Source organism: Anas platyrhynchos, chromosome Z (genome assembly GCF_047663525.1).
Source record: "Anas platyrhynchos isolate ZD024472 breed Pekin duck chromosome Z, IASCAAS_PekinDuck_T2T, whole genome shotgun sequence".
Taxonomy (NCBI): Eukaryota; Metazoa; Chordata; class Aves; order Anseriformes; family Anatidae; genus Anas; species Anas platyrhynchos.
In genome coordinates, this window is record NC_092621.1 from 28,225,696 (window position 1) to 28,244,914 (window position 19,219).

The 19,219-nt window shown below is 39.6% G+C and overlaps 1 protein-coding gene across 3 annotated transcripts in view; it reads left to right on the top strand.

Annotated features, from left to right (window-relative positions):
• Positions 1-19,219, top strand: part of DOCK8 (dedicator of cytokinesis 8) — a 94,089-nt gene that overhangs the window by 49,203 nt on the left and 25,667 nt on the right. For all 3 annotated transcript variants that reach the window (XM_038170767.2, XM_038170769.2, XM_038170768.2), the window contains 12 exons: positions 1,028-1,129; positions 1,901-1,996; positions 3,070-3,304; positions 4,234-4,398; positions 6,126-6,301; positions 8,162-8,257; positions 9,575-9,670; positions 10,914-11,063; positions 13,538-13,651; positions 14,784-14,939; positions 17,129-17,268; positions 18,131-18,300. In XM_038170767.2, the coding sequence (XP_038026695.1) occupies positions 1,028-1,129; positions 1,901-1,996; positions 3,070-3,304; positions 4,234-4,398; positions 6,126-6,301; positions 8,162-8,257; positions 9,575-9,670; positions 10,914-11,063; positions 13,538-13,651; positions 14,784-14,939; positions 17,129-17,268; positions 18,131-18,300 (1,696 nt within the window). The remainder of the gene's footprint in view (positions 1-1,027; positions 1,130-1,900; positions 1,997-3,069; positions 3,305-4,233; positions 4,399-6,125; positions 6,302-8,161; positions 8,258-9,574; positions 9,671-10,913; positions 11,064-13,537; positions 13,652-14,783; positions 14,940-17,128; positions 17,269-18,130; positions 18,301-19,219) is intronic.

Genomic DNA, 19,219 nt, shown 5'->3' on the forward strand with positions numbered 1-19,219 from the left:
TAATTAAGTTTTATAATGCATAGTTTATCTTAAAACTGGCCTTTACCCTTGTCAAAATAAAAAACACAAAAAATCCAGAAGCCAAAACGTAATTCTATCACTTTGGTTTATCTTCATGTTGAACCTAGCATGTTTTAGCATAAGAAATGCATACTGCAGTATAACCTCTTTGACATTTTTCTTTATCAATAGATATTTTTAACTAGAGAGATTTTAAAATGAGAGGAAAGCATAAATAATGGTAATACTTTAGACTGGAAAAAGTCCTAGTGCTCTTGAACTGTGGAGGCAGATAAATACTATCCATTTGTTCTGGTTGTGAAGTATGTGTTTGTTTTTGACTCCAGTACCAATAATCCTTTCAAATGGGCTTTCTTTTGTGGACAGATACAGTTCCACCAATGCCAATGGTATTGGTAAGAAGTAAATTAGCCTGTAGTTCAAAAGCAAGACTTGACATAGGCGAGGACTTAATTTTTCGGTTTCTACTCACCTAAATATGAAATATTTCTGCACTGTACTACTCAAATGCACAACCTCTTTCAGATTTAAATAAGAGCAAAAAGAATTGTGTCCAGATACCAATACAGAGTTCAGATGGGTCATTCTGACTCTAATCCTCATGATGACATTGAGCAAAATGTTCAATTTATCCCTAGCAAAACTTTAACTCCGTTGATTTGCTTCAAAGCCAAAGATCAGCCTATTCAAGACAAGTTATTTTTTAAATAAAAACATGGGCCCTATTAAATCTTTCTGGTAGGATTTATTTGAAAAATATGTCACACTTTAAAAGCTCTGTGTTTGTTTTCTTCAAAAGAGTTGGTTTGTAAAGCAGTCTTGTACATTTTTCTACAGTAGCTATCAGTGAATTTAAAATGCAAATTACTGTTGAATGGATTGGAGCAGAGAAACTCAGGTCAATATCTCATTTGTTGTTCTGTTGACTGTCCATAACAAATTAGATAAATAGCTCTAATCATATATAGTCATGAATATTGCTGCATTTTCTCTTCATTTGTTTCAGTGGCTGCCAATTCTGCTAAATGATCGCCTTCAAACAGGACATTATTGTCTTCCTGTTGCATTGGATAAGCTGCCTTTTCACTACTCGATTCACTCTCCTGAGGTAACAAAGAAAATTATAAAAAGATAATATTTTCCCAGTGTAGAAGAACATTATGAGTATTTTATGATCTAACATTGGTGTCTGTTTGTAGACAATTGCCCCTTTTTGTACTTTAAAGGGTGAAAGCTCTGGAGAAAAATGTTGTTGTTATTTTTATTGGTGTTATTATTATTTTAAATTGTTATATTGTGTTTTTTAAATTATTAATCCAAACAGATCATTGCAAATTGTCTAACCAGTGATACATCTGTTTAGAGGGTGTCAATTTAATAATTTGCTTTTTCACAGCATGATTTGCTCATTTTTTGTGGCTGTGTGGGAAAGGGAGAGGAAATGAAATCAGGTGCTGCTACTAGAGCACAAAACTGCCATCTGAGTAAAATATGGCAACTAGGAAACTGTTCACAGGTTTAGAAACTGTCCATGGGTTTAAAAACTGTCCATGGGTACGATATCACCAATGAGTGCCTTTGGCATTGCGTTAACTGTGAACTTCTAACCTTAAAAAATTCCCATAAGGTGATGTGCATTTACACTGTCTATGCTAGGCATCCAGCTGAAATGTTCCACATTTCCCTTTTCAATGCATCAGTTTTAATTCATATAGTCTATAACAGCAAGAAGATGCCTAACTTGGGTCCTCTGTATGGCATTGAATTAGGTATCTGAAGTGAAGTGAACACATGAAGACCCTACAGACCCATGTAAACAGGCTTTCTGTTTGATCATTGAAAGGAAGACAATGATTCCCGTATTTCTTTTCTATCGCAGAAAGTTCCATCACAGACACCGCCTATTAAGTGGGTTGAAGGACACAAGGGTGTTTTCAATATTGAAGTGCAAGCTGTTTCATCTGTTCACACCCAGGTAATGCATCAGAAGCAATATGAAGTTGTAGTTTCATTTCAAAGAGAGTTCAGATGTACAGGCTGATTGAGGACTGGAGACATTTAAGCCTCCACAGGTTTGAAAACAACTAAAATGTTCCTACTGCCTTGTAGCTGTGGAAAGAACCTGATATTCTCAGTGAATGAAATCTGTGGGTTCAGTGAGTGAACAAATGAGCACTCTCAGCAGCCAGTCACATCAAGTGATAGGGAGTCTGATGTCCTCTCATCTCAGCAGAGATCTGCTGAGGCTGTGTTTGAAGGACACTGTCAGGGTGCAGCGCCAGTTTCTTCTGTGTGTGTCTTCTGTTCTGCGAAGTTAGGTCAGACAGTGTACCCACATCTGCAGAGAAGCATGGCATCTCCCCTCCTTCAGGGACAGGTTGGACTGCCAAAATGATTTAGGCAGCTCTGCCTTCCATGCCATGTGGTCTAGAGACCCAAGCTTAGTGCTGAATGAGAACTCTAGGAATTTGGTCATTTAAATGTGATGGAAAATCAGAGCTTTCCCATTTTTGTTGGAATTTGAAGCTCAACAGATTGCTTTGTTTCTGGTGTTTTATTGTGTCTCCTACTCTCCTTCTTATTCTGGTTAACTCTGATAGCTACATCCAAACAACCAGAGATCCTGTGTCTGAAGCAGGTCTGCTACCCTTTTATAGCATACTTTTTACATACAAGTGTGGCTTACTCATAAGGCACATAGCTTGTACATAGCTGGAAGTGAGACTTAGATGCAGGTGTCAGAGGAGCTATAAACTTAGGATGTGACAGGGAAAAGGAACAGCATTATCATGAAATGAAGCAATCACTTTACTGCAGCTGTTAGTTTTTCTGCTTTTAATCTGAGCTAACCACATTCTGAATTTGAACCAGATGAAAAGGAGCAAAGAAATCATTGTGGCAGTTAACTTAGAAATTGGTCTCTAGAGCTAATCACCACTTTAAGCCAGAAGGGTTAAAATATTTTTTCTCCCCGTATCAGGCTCTGCTTAGGTAGAAGCAGGCTGACCTATATCAACTTTGTTAACTGTGAGTGCACGGTGTTTGCAGGACAATCACCTGGAGAAGTTCTTCACTCTGTGCCACTCTCTGGAAAGTCAAGTGACCTTCCCCATTCGACTGATGGACCAGAAGATCACAGAGGCTACACTGGAACATGAACTGAAGCTCAGCATTATCTGTTTGAATTCTTCACGCCTTGAACCTCTTGTTTTGTTTTTACATTTGGTACTAGATAAACTTTTCCAGCTGGCTGTACAGCCCATGGTCATAGCTGGCCAGACAGGTATTTACTGATGCATGGTCATGGAATAGTAGTGTAAGCAAACTAAATATGTGGATGTGGAAAAGCTTGCTAATTATCCAGGCTCAGATTTAGTAGTTGGGTGGTCCACTTCAGAATGACCACCTTGAGTGTTTCTCAAGACAAAATTTCACAATGCAATTTAATCAGGTTTGATTAGATTGTCTGTCCTTCTCCCCACACATAAGACTCTTAGAGGTGCCTCTCTTTTAGACATAGCTTTAATTGTAATTGTTTACTTACCTGGAGAGACATGTCAGAAGCAGGATTGTGGTTTAATTTTGTTTAGAGTTAGTTGCTTTGCAAGGGAAACACTGGCAAAATAACTTATTCTACAGCTGACACTGCTGACTGCACCACTTCCTCTGCCCAAATATTTTTAGACAGAATTGAGTGAACACAAAAACAGAGATGATATACTCATGCATTTTATGTTTCTGAAGCTGCCAGCTGCCTATTACTTATGTTATATCTGGAAGGAAAGCATACTTGGAGAGAGTGGTGTGGATGATTTCCTATCTCATTTTGATAATCAGTACTTGTCATTCACTATATTATTTGTGGAAGAGCCTGGGAGCTTGTATTTCCCTGTCAGCTGGAGGAGAATGAGTATTGGTGCCTTTCAAGTAGAGATTTTATAGGAAATGCCTGAAGGCTGCTAGAAATGATAATTAAGAGTTAGGGTCTGCCTTTATGTAGCACTAAGTGGTGGAGAAGCAGGAAGTAGGTCTATTGAAGATGGGTTATTGGTCTATATACACTTTGATTCTGGCCTGGTATAACAACTGCTATCCGTAGCTGTGAATTTGTTAAGGACAGAATTGAAGCATGTATGAATTAGTTGAAATGCCCTGATCTATTTGTGTTACACCCTTCAGGGCTGAGACTAATTCTTGCCTTTTGCTTCACAGCCAACTTCTCACAATTTGCCTTTGAATCTGTGGTTGCAATAGTGAACAGTCTCCACAACAGCAAAGATCTGAGCAAAGACCAGCATGGGAGAAACTGCCTTCTGGCATCTTATGTCTACTATGTATTTCGACTGCCAGACCCTCAAAGAGAAGTGGCCAAACCAGGTAATATTGATGCAATGGTTGCAAAAGAATTCTTTTTTCTTGTTAAATGCTAGTTAGTGTGCTGCTTCTGAGATACAGGAAACTGACCCATAAAATAGCAAAACAGAACTTCTTATACCCAGACCTTTCAAGCACAGCACCGTTTAGATATATCAGTTTTCTCAGAGGGTCAGGATCTGAGTGCTGCAGAGAGCAACATAGATTTGCCTCCCATAATCTCTCTCTCACTGTCCTTTGTTTAAAATCCAGAGTCTGGGTCAGAGGGTTTTGTAGCTACATGCAACATGTAGCTCCATGGAGACAAAAGTGCAAGACATGTCCTAAACTGAGGTTTTCTTCAAAGAAATTTCCTCCAAAATTAAAATGGCCTTAAGGTGCCAATTTCTTACTGGCCTGTAAATCAGTTAACTGTTTTCCATGCAAATCAACTAACTGCTAAGTGGCACAAGCCCAAGCTTTGCTGATTTCTTCATTGCATTAAACATGTCATCAGAGAATAAAATCCTGTACATTGGCCAACAGGTTGAGGGAGACAATATTTCCCTTTTATTCAGTACTAGTGAGGCCACAGATGGAGTGCTGTGTCTAGTTCTGGGTTCCCCAGTACGAGAGAGAGATGGATATAGTGGAAAAAGTTGAATGGAGGGCCACCGAGATGATCAGTGAACTGTAGCATCACTCCATGAAGAAAGTCTGAAAGACCTGGGACTGTTCAGCCTGGAGAAGACGGGGGTCAAGGGGTTCTTACCCATTTCTCTAAATAACAATGGAGGATGCAACGAAGAACAGTGAGGCTCTTTTCATCTGTGCCCAGGACAAGAAGCAAAGGGCACAATCTGGAATACAAGAGGTTCCATCTAAGCATCAGGAAATGCTTCTGTACTGTACCAGTGACGGAGCAATGGAATAGGTTGCCCAGAAAGGTTGTGGAGTCTTCCTCTTTGGAGATACTCAAAAACCAGGACAGGGACCTGGGTAACCTGCTTGAGGAGGGGTTTGGACGAGATGACCTCAAGAGGTCCTTTCTAACCTTAACCATTCACTGATTCTGTGATTCTGTTGGTGTCCATTGTCCTAAAACCTATAGGATTCATATGATCAATTGCTATGTATTGACTGACATACCACCAAGCAGCTGTGCTGTAGGAACTAAAGATATGGAAGTCTTTTTCAAATACTCATTTAAACCTCCCTTGAGGAACATTTAGGATGACATTTGGATGTCATCCTAATGACATTTAGGCAAACCTCTAAGTTTGCCTAAAGATTAGTAAATCTTTATCTTGGAAAAATAAGATCCACTGGGAAGCTGAAAACTATGTAATTGTTTAGCGATATTCCTACAGGCAAATCTACCAGCCTTCTTGGCTACTTTGAGTATGATGTTATATTTTATCTGTTCAGGCACGTCTTGATCTATAGAAAATTAAAAAGAGGTGATAGAGGGAAGAAAGAACTACTACAGTAGTGCTGCTACTCAGATAGTCTTCTTAATCTTTCACAACCACATGCACAGTCACCTTATTGTAGACCCTGTAGTCTCCCAAAATGTCTTTTCCTTGTTATTCAGTGCCTAATTAATTTGTTAACAAAGCTGTTGGTGTTGAGATTTTTGAGAACTCTATACTATTCATACTGCTGCTGCTATAGCAGCACCGAGCAGAGATCTCAGTGAATCTCAATAAATATGGCCTTCAGTCTTATTTCAAACATCTCCCCCTGAGCAGGTGCAGGGGGCAGTGCCGTTCTGTCGGAGTCTCGTTATTACACGTTTGGGCGTGCTTCTGCAGTGGCCGTGGGGAGTAAACTTCTGCAGAGCCGGGTTATAAGCTGCAGCAATCCTGACATTACTGTTACACAGGCTGCTACTGATGAGGAGGTCAAAAGCATCATGTCATCCAAGGTAAGAGAAGGAAGTCAAGTATCTGGAGAAGTGTATGGGCCTAAACCTGGGCTGAGAATCTAGATTTGCTCTTTAAGAGTTGGATTTGCTTCTTGTACATATCATTCTGGTGATATGTATACATACTAACCAGAGTTGGATTTGCACTGTATATATCACCAGAAGCATCTGCTGTTTTTCTGATTTGGCACGTGCATATATTATATCCCCTTTGTTAAATTTTGATGTCTCCTATCCGTAAGTAGAGCAAGAGCTTAGAACTGTGACCAAGTTTGAGGCTTAGCCACCCCACAGAAAGATTAGCTTTTCCAAGGTGCTTCACTCTCCCATTCTTCATGTTTAAGTTCTGTTCACATTATTTCCTAGAGTGTTCAGGGAGACATGGTCCAGCTTTCAGAAAGCCAGTGTGAGAAAAGACTGCTGGTGATTACAGTGGGAACAGGTTCACTTTCTAAAGGCAGTGAAAGAGTCCTTGAGATGGAAATAGGTTTCCTAAAATACACTGATAATTTATTCTGATTCCTCTTCACTCTTTTTATTGTTATTTTATATTCACAAAACCTGCTTCGTGGTAAATAGTTTCCAATTAAATAAATAATAGTTAGGCAATATAGATAGCAACAGCCCCATGATTTGATATCATCTACAGTGAAGATGTCTTCTGTGGGTTTTGTAACTGAGTCTTTCCAAATGCTTAATTCACACACAGAGTGAAGCACAATCTTCATCTGTCCTTCTCATCCAGAACTACACATGCCACCAAGAGATTACAGGATAGGAAGGGATGAACTAAGAAGCGTGATTTTGCTTCCCTGCTGGGCACCAAGCACTTGATGATCTCCAGTGTCCTCTGCTCATCTCAGAGCTTTTTGAAGACAGATGTGTTCATCTCACTGGGGGAAACAAAATCTAAAGTTCCTCATTCAGCAGCAGCTAGGAAGCCTGGGCTCTCACAGCTACAGGATTTTACCCCTGTGCAGAGAGCCTGCTCCAAGCTACAGCCCTGGCACAGCTCTGCAGCATCTTGGAACCATATGCCCCTTCCTTTTGCTTTGAGTGTTATGTATGTGAAATACTGCTTCTCAAGAAGGTTATTTTCAGAAACATTTTGAGGTCTTTTTTCCAGTGAATGATCAGGTGCATCTCCAGTTAAAGTGAACAACGGCTTGTCTTTAGCAAACTAAACCATCACTAGTAAGGTGCATAGGCTTTGCTAATCTATTTGGTTTGTTTTAATGGGTATATGCATACATCCAGAGCAATTTTTAATAGTGTAGATTTCAACTTAATAGCCTTACAAATTTTATTCTAAGATACTGTGTCCTAAACAAACAAACAAACAACAAAAACTGATTTCAGGATATTTTTATTTTTTCCAAATTAATACACAGTTAAAACATTTGATATTACAGCTTCATCACATTGATAAATGTAGCAATTTGCAATGCTTGAGTGACTACTGCCATTTCACTGTCTTTACATTATCATTACTTTTAGTGGAAGGAAGAATCCCAAATGAGAGTTTATTTAGGATGTAGAACTACTGAATATACTTGAAGGACCTTTCAAAAGACTTTAGAGGGTGAAATTTAGAGCTTCCAAAGCACAGCTGCAGTGCTGACGTTGGGCACATGATGTCAGTGTTGGTATTTTCACACTCCTGTGTCTGCCAAATTCAGGTGGTCTTCGGCCTCCCCGGGGGAGGAGGACCAGTGGGAGAGAAAGAAGCAGAAAAGATGTTTAGGTGAACATCTGTATTTACCTGCCAAGAAAACACCACTGCTGATTTATTTTCTGGTAATTAGCATGTTCTATGTACTAACTTATTATGTATATATTTCTTCTGGCCATTCTCTTCAGCCTGTGGATCACAGCTCCAGTCGGATGTCTTTTTACATTGAAGGAACAAATGATACGCCAAATGTTTGTGCAAATCCAAGACCATCCAATAAAAAGGTAGGCTACCACTAAGTGTAAGAGTGCAAATTAACAGAGCATGGAGTCTCTGGGGACAGTGCTGGTAATAAGCACTTCTACACATGGAGAGGGGAGAGGGAGAACAAAATAACAACCAGTTTTGTTGAACAGGGAGTCTGTGGTGGAATACTGAATCTGTGGGTAAATATTGCCCAAACATTTTTGCCTCTGCTCCAGAGTCTTTAGATTCTTTTTGTGGGACAGATTTAGACAAGTAGCAGCCTGCCCAGATCCTCCCTTTTCTCTCTTTCTCAAGGTGCTAGGGCCTCTGTCTTTTTTCACTGCTTTTTCCCCTTGTATACCTGCCTTTACATGTTACCATAAATTGCATTCAGACACGTTTGCCACCTCAGTCTTCTCTAAGGGATGTTTTACTTCTCCCCTTTTTGTGGCTTTTAGAACCAAGAAATTCCTCCTCATCCTGAGTATGTAACCCCAAATAGTTTTTTGACAACATAGAAGATACCATATTAGATAGCTAATTCCTCCAGAGCTGCATCTCATGTTTGGCATTAATCAGCAGGAGTGGCCTTGGATGAAGAACCTAGGGAAAAACTCTACAGTGAGCAGTCCAGAAATTGTGTTGTGGTTAAGAGACACTTATTCCTTCTTATTCCTGTTTATCATTTTGATTTATGTCAAAAAGCATAGGTTCATACCCATCCTGAATCTTGTCTGCATTATTGTGTTCTACTGAATGTAATAGCCTTAGGAATTTCATTAGCTTTATTTTTTTGTGTGTCAGAAACAGACAATAGACACTGCAATAAATGCTAAGTCCAGATCTGAGCTTCCTAAAAGTTGAGATCGTTGGGACTATGAGTCTTATGTTTGGATCTCACTGCAAAGAGAGTGGTGTCCAACCAAAAACTTGATGAAGGCTCTGCTGTGGTTGTTGCTGTGTCTTTCTCTCCCACCACAGAGTTAATCTTACTTCTGCCTTCTCTCAGGAATGGACTAAATAGCAACACTCAGGAGAGAGCAGAGAATGTGGCTGCTCACTGCCAGGCACACAGCCAACAGGCTGAAGATGGACCAAAGTCATTTTCCAGTTTGGTTATCCAAGGTTCTGGATCCACAGAAAAATTGATCCAAAAGCCTGATTGCTGCCCTCATTACTTATGTGGCATTTTAGTAACATCAACCTTCTCATCCTATGGGGAAGTCCACATGTCCCCAGCCAGCTACTGACTCCAGTATGAGAGATGTTGAAGGTGTGAGTGTTGGGGGTTGGTTGAAACTGAAGGAAGAGTTGGATGAAAAGCCATTGACTAACACTTTGTGTTTATTATCTAGCACTTCCATGAGGAGCTGGCACTGCAGATGGTGGTCAGCACAGGTATGGTGAGAGAGGCTGTCTTCAAGTATGCCTGGTTCTTCTTTGAACTCCTGGTAAGATATGTCAGTGGTGTTTTATATCAAGTTGATGGTGAAATGTAGCATGTACAACAGTCAGATGCCACTGGAAATTTTTTTGACATACTGGTTTCCACTGAAAGCATATAAACAACACAACAGCAGGTCAAGGAGTGGGAATTAACTCCGAAAGTGTCATCATTTTTCCTGCTCTGCAGGAGGATCTGGATAGGCTGCACCGATGGGCTGAGGTCAACTGCATGAATTTTAACAAGGCCAAGTGCCGGGTCCTGCACCTGGGGCGCAATAACCCCAAGCAGAGCTACAGGCTGGGAGATGAGTGGCTGGAGAGCTGCCTGGCGGAGAAGGACCTGGGAGTGACGGTGGACAGTCAGCTGAATATGAGCCAGCAGTGTGCTCAGGTGGCCAAGAAGGCCAACGGCATCCTGGCTTGTATCAGAAACAGTGTGACCAGCAGGGCTAGGGAGGTGATCGTCCCCCTGTACTCGGCTCTGGTGAGGCCGCACCTCGAGTACTGTGTTCAGTGTTGGGCCCCTCGCTACAAGAAGGACATCGAGGTGCTTGAGCGGGTCCAAAGAAGGGCGACGAAGCTGGTGAGGGGCCTGGAGAACAAGTCCTACGAGGAGCGGCTGAGGGAGCTGGGCTTGTTCAGCCTGGAGAAGAGGAGGATCAGGGGTGACCTTATTGCTCTTTACAGATACCTTAAAGGAGGCTGTAGAGAGGTGGGGGTTGGCCTGTTCTCCCACGTGCCTGGTGACAGGACGAGGGGGAATGGGCTTAAGTTGCGCCAGGGGAGTTTTAGGTTGGATCTTAGGAAGAACTTCTTTACCAAAAGGGTTGTTAGACATTGGAACAGGCTGCCCAGGGAAGTGGTGGAGTCACCATCCCTGGAAGTCTTTAAAAGACGTTTAGATGTAGAGCTTAGGGATATGGTTTAGTGGGGACTGCTAGTGTTAGGTCAGAGGTTGGACTCGATGATCTTGAGGTCTCTTCCAACCTAGAAATTCTGTGATTCTGTGATTCTATGAGGGCCAGAAGGTACAAACAGCAGAATTTCAGAGCTTCAGGGGCAGGGGACCGGTCTGTTGTCATTGCCAATAAAGGTAGGATTCATCAAGTCACTCTGAGAAGATGAAGCTGGCTACATTCAGGGTGAAATAGGTAAAGAATCTTATGAATCTTACTCTCATGGACTAACTTAAAGCAGTAGTTATATCTCCATTATACCTCTGTTTTCTTTTTTTTTTTTTCTTTGCAGATAAAAAGCATGGCTCAGTATGTTCACAATATAGAGAAACAGGACAACCCTCGAAGAAGCCGGTTCTCTGACCGTTTCAAAGATGATATTACCACCATAGTCAGTGTGGTTACTTCAGAGATTGCTGCACTTTTAGTCAAACCACAGAAGGTAAATGCATGAAATAAGCATCATGGCTGGTCATGTTACATTACACTAAGCTGTATTTAATCCTATTTTACCTTCAAGAGTGTCACAAGAATTAAACCAAAACTGAGGCTGTTATCTTGGTGTGGGAGGGAATCCCTTTTCCTGCAGACAGGAAAGGTTGGACTCCCTCTTTCAGTAGCAGTGTTGTTTTATGTTTGGTTGTCCAGGGCATCAAGTTGCAGCCTGTGTGTGGCTTTTTTCTATTATTCCCCTTTCCCATTACCCTCAATCCTACTGCATAGCACTTCTTTCTACGTTTGACTTCCCTGGTTGTAACATGAATGCAATGTACCTCCTGAGGTCTGCAAAACTTAGCCATGAGTGATATAACCCCAAATATCTCTGAAGATGCATTGGTCACATGAAACTCAAAGAAAAGAAATAAATGTAAAACCCATGTAAGTCTTTCTCCTGGTATATTTTAACATTCCATTGGTATAACGGATTATTAAAGCTAAAGGGATCATGAAATGCAATTTGTATTTTAACATCAGTACTGTTAACTGGCATCACTGATGCCACTCCCCACTGGCCACTACATAAAGTGAAGGCCACAGATACCCAGTGGGTGACTTTTGTTCACTCTGTTGTTGCAGCTGGCTTATTTTCACGCCCCAGAGCTGCCAAAGCACTGTGCTGGTAGGGCAGTACGTTCTGCCACAGGGCAAACCAGGCTGGAAAGCTGACCTGGTCAATTACTGCTCAACCAGCTTGGGTCCCCAGTCCAGTTCTCCACCTGTGCCCAGCTGTGCTGTCAAGTGGCTGAAACTAGTGAAGGACCACAACCAGACAATTGAGGAGAGGGAATGGCATAGTTGACCATCACTGTCCACCAAAAAGTTGTTTCTGAAGTTATCAGCCATTGTTCCACTCCGTCCTTTGGTGTGCTACTGTGATGGCCACGTGCAGGGAAAGCATTTCATGGAAATGTTCACTTAAGGCATCAGTGATTTTTTTTTATTATGTTGTGTGATAAAAAATTGCTACATTAAAATGTTTTAATACAACTGTAAGTTTTGCCAATATATTAGTATTTTATGGCTTTTTCATGAGAAATACATGGGTTTTTATGGACTGTTAATTCAATTCAATTTTTATTGAGTATACAGAGCCTAATTATGTGTAAAAATCTTACTGCAGTGTTTGTAGAATTAAGGTTGATGATTAGTTGTACAGAACAGCAGGAGCTGATACCTGTCTGCTTTTTAAACCCATGAAGTTATAATCTGTTATGTTTCGATACATGGTTGGTCATGTTAGATTCAACTGAGGTTTAGAATACCCTGTAAGCTGGTGGGAAACTATTTTTTCAGCACAGTTGAAAAATATTTTGCAGTGTAAATACATATCATAAAATGTGTATACATACATACATACATATATATATATATATATATATTATATATATATATATATGTATGTATGTATGTATGTATATATATATGTATGTATGTATGTATATATATATATATATATATATATATGTTCCTGAAAAGCAACAGAAAGGTTGAAAAATGAAAAATTAAGTCATAAGCACCCTGAGGTGCTGCACACCTGCTCTCACTAGTCAGAGATAACAGTAGCAGTAACATTTTTTGCAGTCATCTCCTGTCAGTCTTGAGTTAACCCACCTGAGGGCTATGAGCATTAAGCGTGGGCAGACCCCTCGGGCACCTCCACAAATTCTTCTTGGTGAACAACATATGCTACTGAGCTATTATAATTTAAACTGATATGTTTGGAATAATTGTACCCTTGTTTTAGAGTGTATGTGGAGTTCTTTGTGTGCCTCTGGTAATCAGGCCAATTGTAAATATAAAGGAGTTTAGTTGCCAAGTGTTAGAACCCACAGGTTTATCTTAGAGATAATCTTTTTCTGATCAGCTTTAAACATGAAATTTCTGAACAAAATACTTGGCATTCCATCAGTATATCCAGAGAATATTTTTATTAATAATATTTTAAAACAATATATTTAATACATAAACATTTTTTGCAATGAGGAGAGGGGAGGGGAGGGGAGCGGAGCGGAGTGGAGTGGAGAGGAGAGGAGAAAGTGGCATATACAATTTTTGAGCCCTTAGGTAGTTCAGACCTGGTTTCAATTTCCATTTCAGTGTTGTCAGCCCAAAGGTTTGCAAAGATAAACTTGGTCATTCTTCCTATTCCAATTTTTCTCTGAAAGCAGAAACAGTTGAAATCATTTACAGGAGTGATTCTGCATAATTCTAACAAGATCATGTAAACTAGGGAAGTGAAACAATTTGTCCAGTCTATTCCATGACATGTTTCTGGGAGCTGTCCCCTGCAGTATTTTTCAGTGATTCTAAAAAGTCTTCCACCTTTGAAGGTGACATTTATATGAAGGTGACATGACATTTATAAATCATAACTGTCTTTCCCCTTCTCTTTCCCACCCCCTTATTTTTTTAAAGGAAAGTGAACAAGCAGAAAAAATTAATATCAGCTTGGCATTTTTCCTGTATGATCTTCTTTCTTTAATGGACCGAGGATTTGTGTTTAATCTCATCAAACATTATTGTAATCAGGTATGCATCATGCGTGATTGGGATTGTGCTTGGCTTATTGCCAGTCTTGTGTTCTGTTCTGTTTGATTCATTTATCCATCAGGATCCTGTGAGTTGTGTTAAAGGGTGAGGTAAATTTCCTATTTCCTACTGCATATACAGAGAGTTTAAGCCTCTTGATTTGTGGTCTGCAGGAAACAAAACAAAAAAAAAAAAAAAAAAAAAGAGTAGAAGTTAGGATTCTTTTAGAAATGCCATACTTTACATTGCTGCAGGGCATCTATGGGGCTACTTTTCTTCCCTTTCTTTTTTACATCCCTTAGTAGCAGCCCTTGTGATCCTCAAGGCCTGCAGAGTATATAGAGAAGCTTTGGTCTCTCACTAAAACATTGCTGTTATAGGCAATTTTTAGATTTGGGAGGTTCAACCAAAATCATCCACCTCTGTCTTCTTGCTTCACAAGTGTTGTGGTTTATCCTAGCTGAAACCAGGACAAGAAAACCTAAAAAAAAAAATTAAAAATAAATTATGTTTCCAGGGTAATAGTATGAAATTATTTGTTATATTTGAGTTGGAAGGTTTTCCTTCTTTCTTGTGAATCAATATACCTGCTGCAGGTTTTCTGCCAAAACAAGGCAAAGCTGTCAGCTAATAGGAGATGGGAGAATTCAAGGTGTCTGCCACCCCAGTTTTGTATAGTATGTGCAAAACCCGACTAATGTCATTATTATTATGAAGGGACATCACAAGACCACTGGTGCTGTGTGCTGACTAGCTGGCCTTTTGATGAATTTGCCACAGGCTCAGCAAAGTGTTGTTTGATTTTAATCTTGTTGTTATGTAAAAGGGAAAAAGTATTATGTGTTTTTCTTTTGGGAGGGAAAAAATAAATGACAGTCTCTTGTTGGGAAGTTGGGAAGTCAGCCAGAAGGGAAAAAAAAAACATCACCCACCATTCCAAACAAACACCACCTAATGGATGGAAACAGTGGTTAGGTACAGGGGAACACTGAGCATTTTAATGCATGCTGGGCTATTTGGCTACTTCTGTTAAATTGGCTGATTCTGTTTCAGGAAGGAGGATATTTTACTGCATGGTAATTTAAATAGCAAACACCAGTCACGAGGCACATTTTTTGGTTTGTTTTTCTAGCTCTCAAACAAGCTGAATTCACTCTCCACCCTGATTTCCATGAGGCTGGAATTCCTGAGAATTCTCTGCAGCCATGAGCACTACCTCAATCTGAACCTCTTCTTCATGACCTCAGCCTCTGCTCCAGCATCCCCCTCCCCCTCTTTGTCCTCCCAGGTAGGCATCCATCAGGCAATGTTATGTGGACTTCACCTGATCTATGAATGCAGGGAAAGATTTCTGTTGCTCTGTATTACGCTGCTTAGGTTAGAATTACTCAGCCACCACTGGATCAGGAAGAACAACTTCCTTCTTGTAAGAAAAGGGGCAAAAGAGTAAAGACTAAGGAGTGCTACTGCAAAATTTGACCTACGCAAGTTAAAACTTAGTATGGGACAGATATATTTGTGGTAATTCTTCAGCATAATTCTGGAAACATGTAAATAGGCAATGACTGTTAAGGTAGACATACAAGGTCTAAAAAGAACATGACTCTGAAGCTCCAGAGCTTATTTCCAGGCACACCTATATTCCACACACACACAACCACAAATATGTATTTCAATATCAGTGTCTGGAGACATTATGGAAAATTGTGCATGTGGCAGTACACAGCAAACTTTCAGTGCATTTGCCTTCTAGCTGAAGTTCCTGTTCTCCAGGTGGATGAAGGTGCTAGCACTATGTGAGTTAGTGACTAAACCACTGTAATTTTCAATATTATCGAAAATGTTTCTGTTGAGCTGTAGTGTTGTTCAGAGAAGGATTATCATTCTTTCTATGTTAAATAGCAGTGTTCTTTTCTTGGACTCCTCCCTACCCCATAGTACAGAATATGCTATGACTTTGCCAGTGATTTCTCTGAGTAAATGGAGCAATTTAAATTTATGGTTACCTCTTCAAGTGTCATTGCTACAGATATGCCACACTAATAGTAAATAATATTTTCTAATAGTAATTCACTAATTTCTAATAGTAATTCACTAATAGTAAATAATATTTTCTTGGAGTTTCTCCTGGTCTGAAATCAAAGCATGAAAGTCCCAGAGTTTTACTTAATGCTAATCCTGAATGTCAAAGGGCTAGGATAGTGGTCCACTGCTTGTAGAGGTGGGGGAAATCAGCATAGCTCTTGCAACTAGTTCTAGCAAATCAGAGCCGGGTAGGCACCAATTTGATCATTCTTTCCTTCAAGCAGCATCAACTCTTTTTCTCCTTTAGGAGTAACTTGTGAAGTGCAACCTACACAAATAAATAAGGCTTCCGAGAACCTTGCATGATTTAATACAATAGCTGACCATCCTTGCAATAATTCTGACCTGTCTGCAGGAATGCTACCCAACTACAGTTAGATTTTCAGTAAGAAATGTGGCCTTGTGAATAAATCTTTTGGAATTCCTGGAGAATAGCCAAATTCACTTTAAGTGGATATTCTTCACCTTAGTTTTATACCACACAAACAAATCACATCCAGTGCTTGTCTGCTTGAGGTTTAAATGGGAGTAGGTCGAGCTATGTGGATCCAAAATATGGGGCTTCTCAGAGATGTGGGTTTCATTTGATCCAGTATGCTGGAAGTCATCTTCCATGATGTTGTATACTGCTACTCCATGTGTTTGTTTTCTGGGACTATTCCCAGGTGACTGACAGAAATACTGGGGAGAATATTGAACAATATAAATTAAAAGCAAATTTTGGACTCATAAACCCCAGTAGCTGCACTGTGGAGTTGAGTCTAAGAGTTATGCTCACCTGATCAGGGGATAAAAGCATTTTAGGTGACCTATGGCACCTATGATTGGAGAAGCTAAAAAGTTCACAACACATATATAGCAGCAACTTTCCATTCCTGGACTGGCCGTATATCAGTCATAGTCATAAGTTACAGCAGTTTGAAGGCTGCTCTAAATTATGCCTGCTGCCAGCTAGCTCAGTCAAGGATTTCCAGGGTGAAAGGAAACACTGTTCACATAACCTTCCTGACCTTACTTCCATGGTAGATATTGTGGATGCTGAAGAGTGCAAAGCTTCTGATTTCCAAAGTCCCCTTCATCTGCTCTGCAACAGTAAGAGCCATGAAGAATCCTGAACATGGAGAAAATTCTGACTTTGTCTCCTACCCAAACTGATAAACACAGTGTAGGAATTTTATGTCTCAAAAAATGTCAAATGAGTTTCTGATTTGTGCAGATGGATGCTTTTTTATTTCACTCCCAGGTATTTTCCTCTAAAATGTCCAAACTTCTTTTAATGTCTGTACTTCTCTGGTAGGATATTTTGTTATCTACATGGACTATCCTACAACATTTTTAAGAAAGTTTCATTTCAGTGATCATCCTTTAACTACTTCTAATATACTTCTGCAGAACTCTAGCTCCTGCTCTAGTTTCCAGGACCAGAAAATTGCTGGAATGTTTGACCTCTCATCAGAATACCGTCAGCAGCACTTTTTGACTGGCTTACTCTTCACAGAATTGTCAGCAGCACTGGATGCAGACAGTGAGGGGTAAGTATCCCAATCTGAAACTTTTAGAATGGAACTCTGTTACACTATTACTGCTGGCTAGGACATAGTTTAACTACAGGTTAGTCCTGTTTATCCCCTGGATGCGTTGAATGTATTGTGGCAATGTTGGCTGGAGTTATGAGAAAGAATATTTTCCGTCTTTGGCACAGAGTGGGTGAGTCCTGCAAATCTTATTTGGTGCTCCCTCCATAAAGAAGCACTACTGCATGAACCTTCCTAATATAAAAATGAAGTTCATATAAAAATGTAGTGGACGTTTAGATACCCACTACAGAAATTCTCACAAATATTAACAAATCAGTCATTATGAAGAAAAATGATTGTGGAGAAAGGGAAACAAAAGAATGGTCTTCACCATCTTTAAATGAGTCACTCTGTAACACAGCAATAAAACAGTCACTGCTTTATCTGTGGTATGTTGATCGCAGTGAGTGTGAAAGTACTATTTGCTGCAGCATTGTTGGCTAAATAAGCAGACAGATCACAGCTTAAGATTTCGGTTGCTTTCCTCTCTAAAACACCACTGCATTTGTCTAAGCTTAAGAGTTTAGATTAACTTTCTCCAGGGTCTGGTGCTTATCTTTAAGCATCTCTCTTTGCCATTTTGAATTTTTATGAAATGCTTTGAAAGACTTGGGTGCTCTGAACTGACTTGGCCTCGTAAGACATCTATCTTTTGCAGGGAACATGTCTCTCTGCTCAGAGTGGATGTTATTGTATAGTGAATATTGAGGTATTAATTTGTTCCTTCTACCTTCTCCTTGTTTCTTAAATCTTTGATCTAAAAACAATTTCTGCATAATTCATTAATGGAGCTCATGGCTATTTTTTGCATTAACAGGATTAGCAAGGTACAAAAAAAAGCTGTCAGTGCTATCCTTAGCCTGCTGAGTTCCCATGACCTAGACCCACGTTGCTCCAAAAAAGAAGTGAAGATTAAAATTGCAGCTTTATACCTCCCTTTGGTTGGTATTATTTTGGATTCACTGCCACAGCTCCATGATTTTACAAGTAAGACCCTTACTCGTTTGTCTTTTTCAGGCTCTTCATAGAATCACAATGGTTTGGGTTGGAAGGGACCTTCTAATTCTACCCCCCTTGCCATACATACCTACATACATGCAGGTACACCTCCCAGTAGATCAAGCTACTCTAGTAGCTTGTCTAAACAATCTGACTTAAACATTTAAAAGTATACCCTAAGCACTGAAATTCCCCACAGTTCAGCAAGGCTGAATATTTCTTTACTTCCAAGTAAACAGGATTTTTAAAGACAGGAAAAATTTAAGTGTCCTCACTCCATGAACAAACCATAGGCCAGAGATATATATCTGTAGAATCTTGCAAAAAGATTTTGCAAGAAATATTGAGATACAGATAGGTTTAACAGACAGTGGGAAAGAAAACAAGAATGATAGGGACATTGCATTATGTCACAATTAAATAAATTGGATTGTATACCTTCCACATTTTTCTATTGCTTTTTAGGGTTATTAACATGATATCAAAATTAATCTCCAGTAAATTTAACTATCAGTCAGGAAATATGTTCTTATCACCTGTTATAACTTCGAACTTTGCCCTATATTATTAAGCCTTTTAATACATTTTTATCTAAGTACTTTCTTCTATTTTCTACAAGTATGTTCATATTAAGCTGCTCAGAATGACAATTTGACTGTTTATTTGAGAGTAGATCTTCGCAACTTGGAAAACTACCTCTCACTTTCATAAAAATAAACTAAAGAAGACTACAGAGAATAAAAAAGGTGTAATCTTTGAAGAATATACTTTTGTCACTGGTTCTGAAAATATTTTGCATTTTGATGTCTGGACAAAACAATTAATACTATGAATGTCTTATTGAGCACTTTCAGTCTAATAACATAAAAGCATTTTTTACACATAGTTTAATCAGGTCTCACTGCAT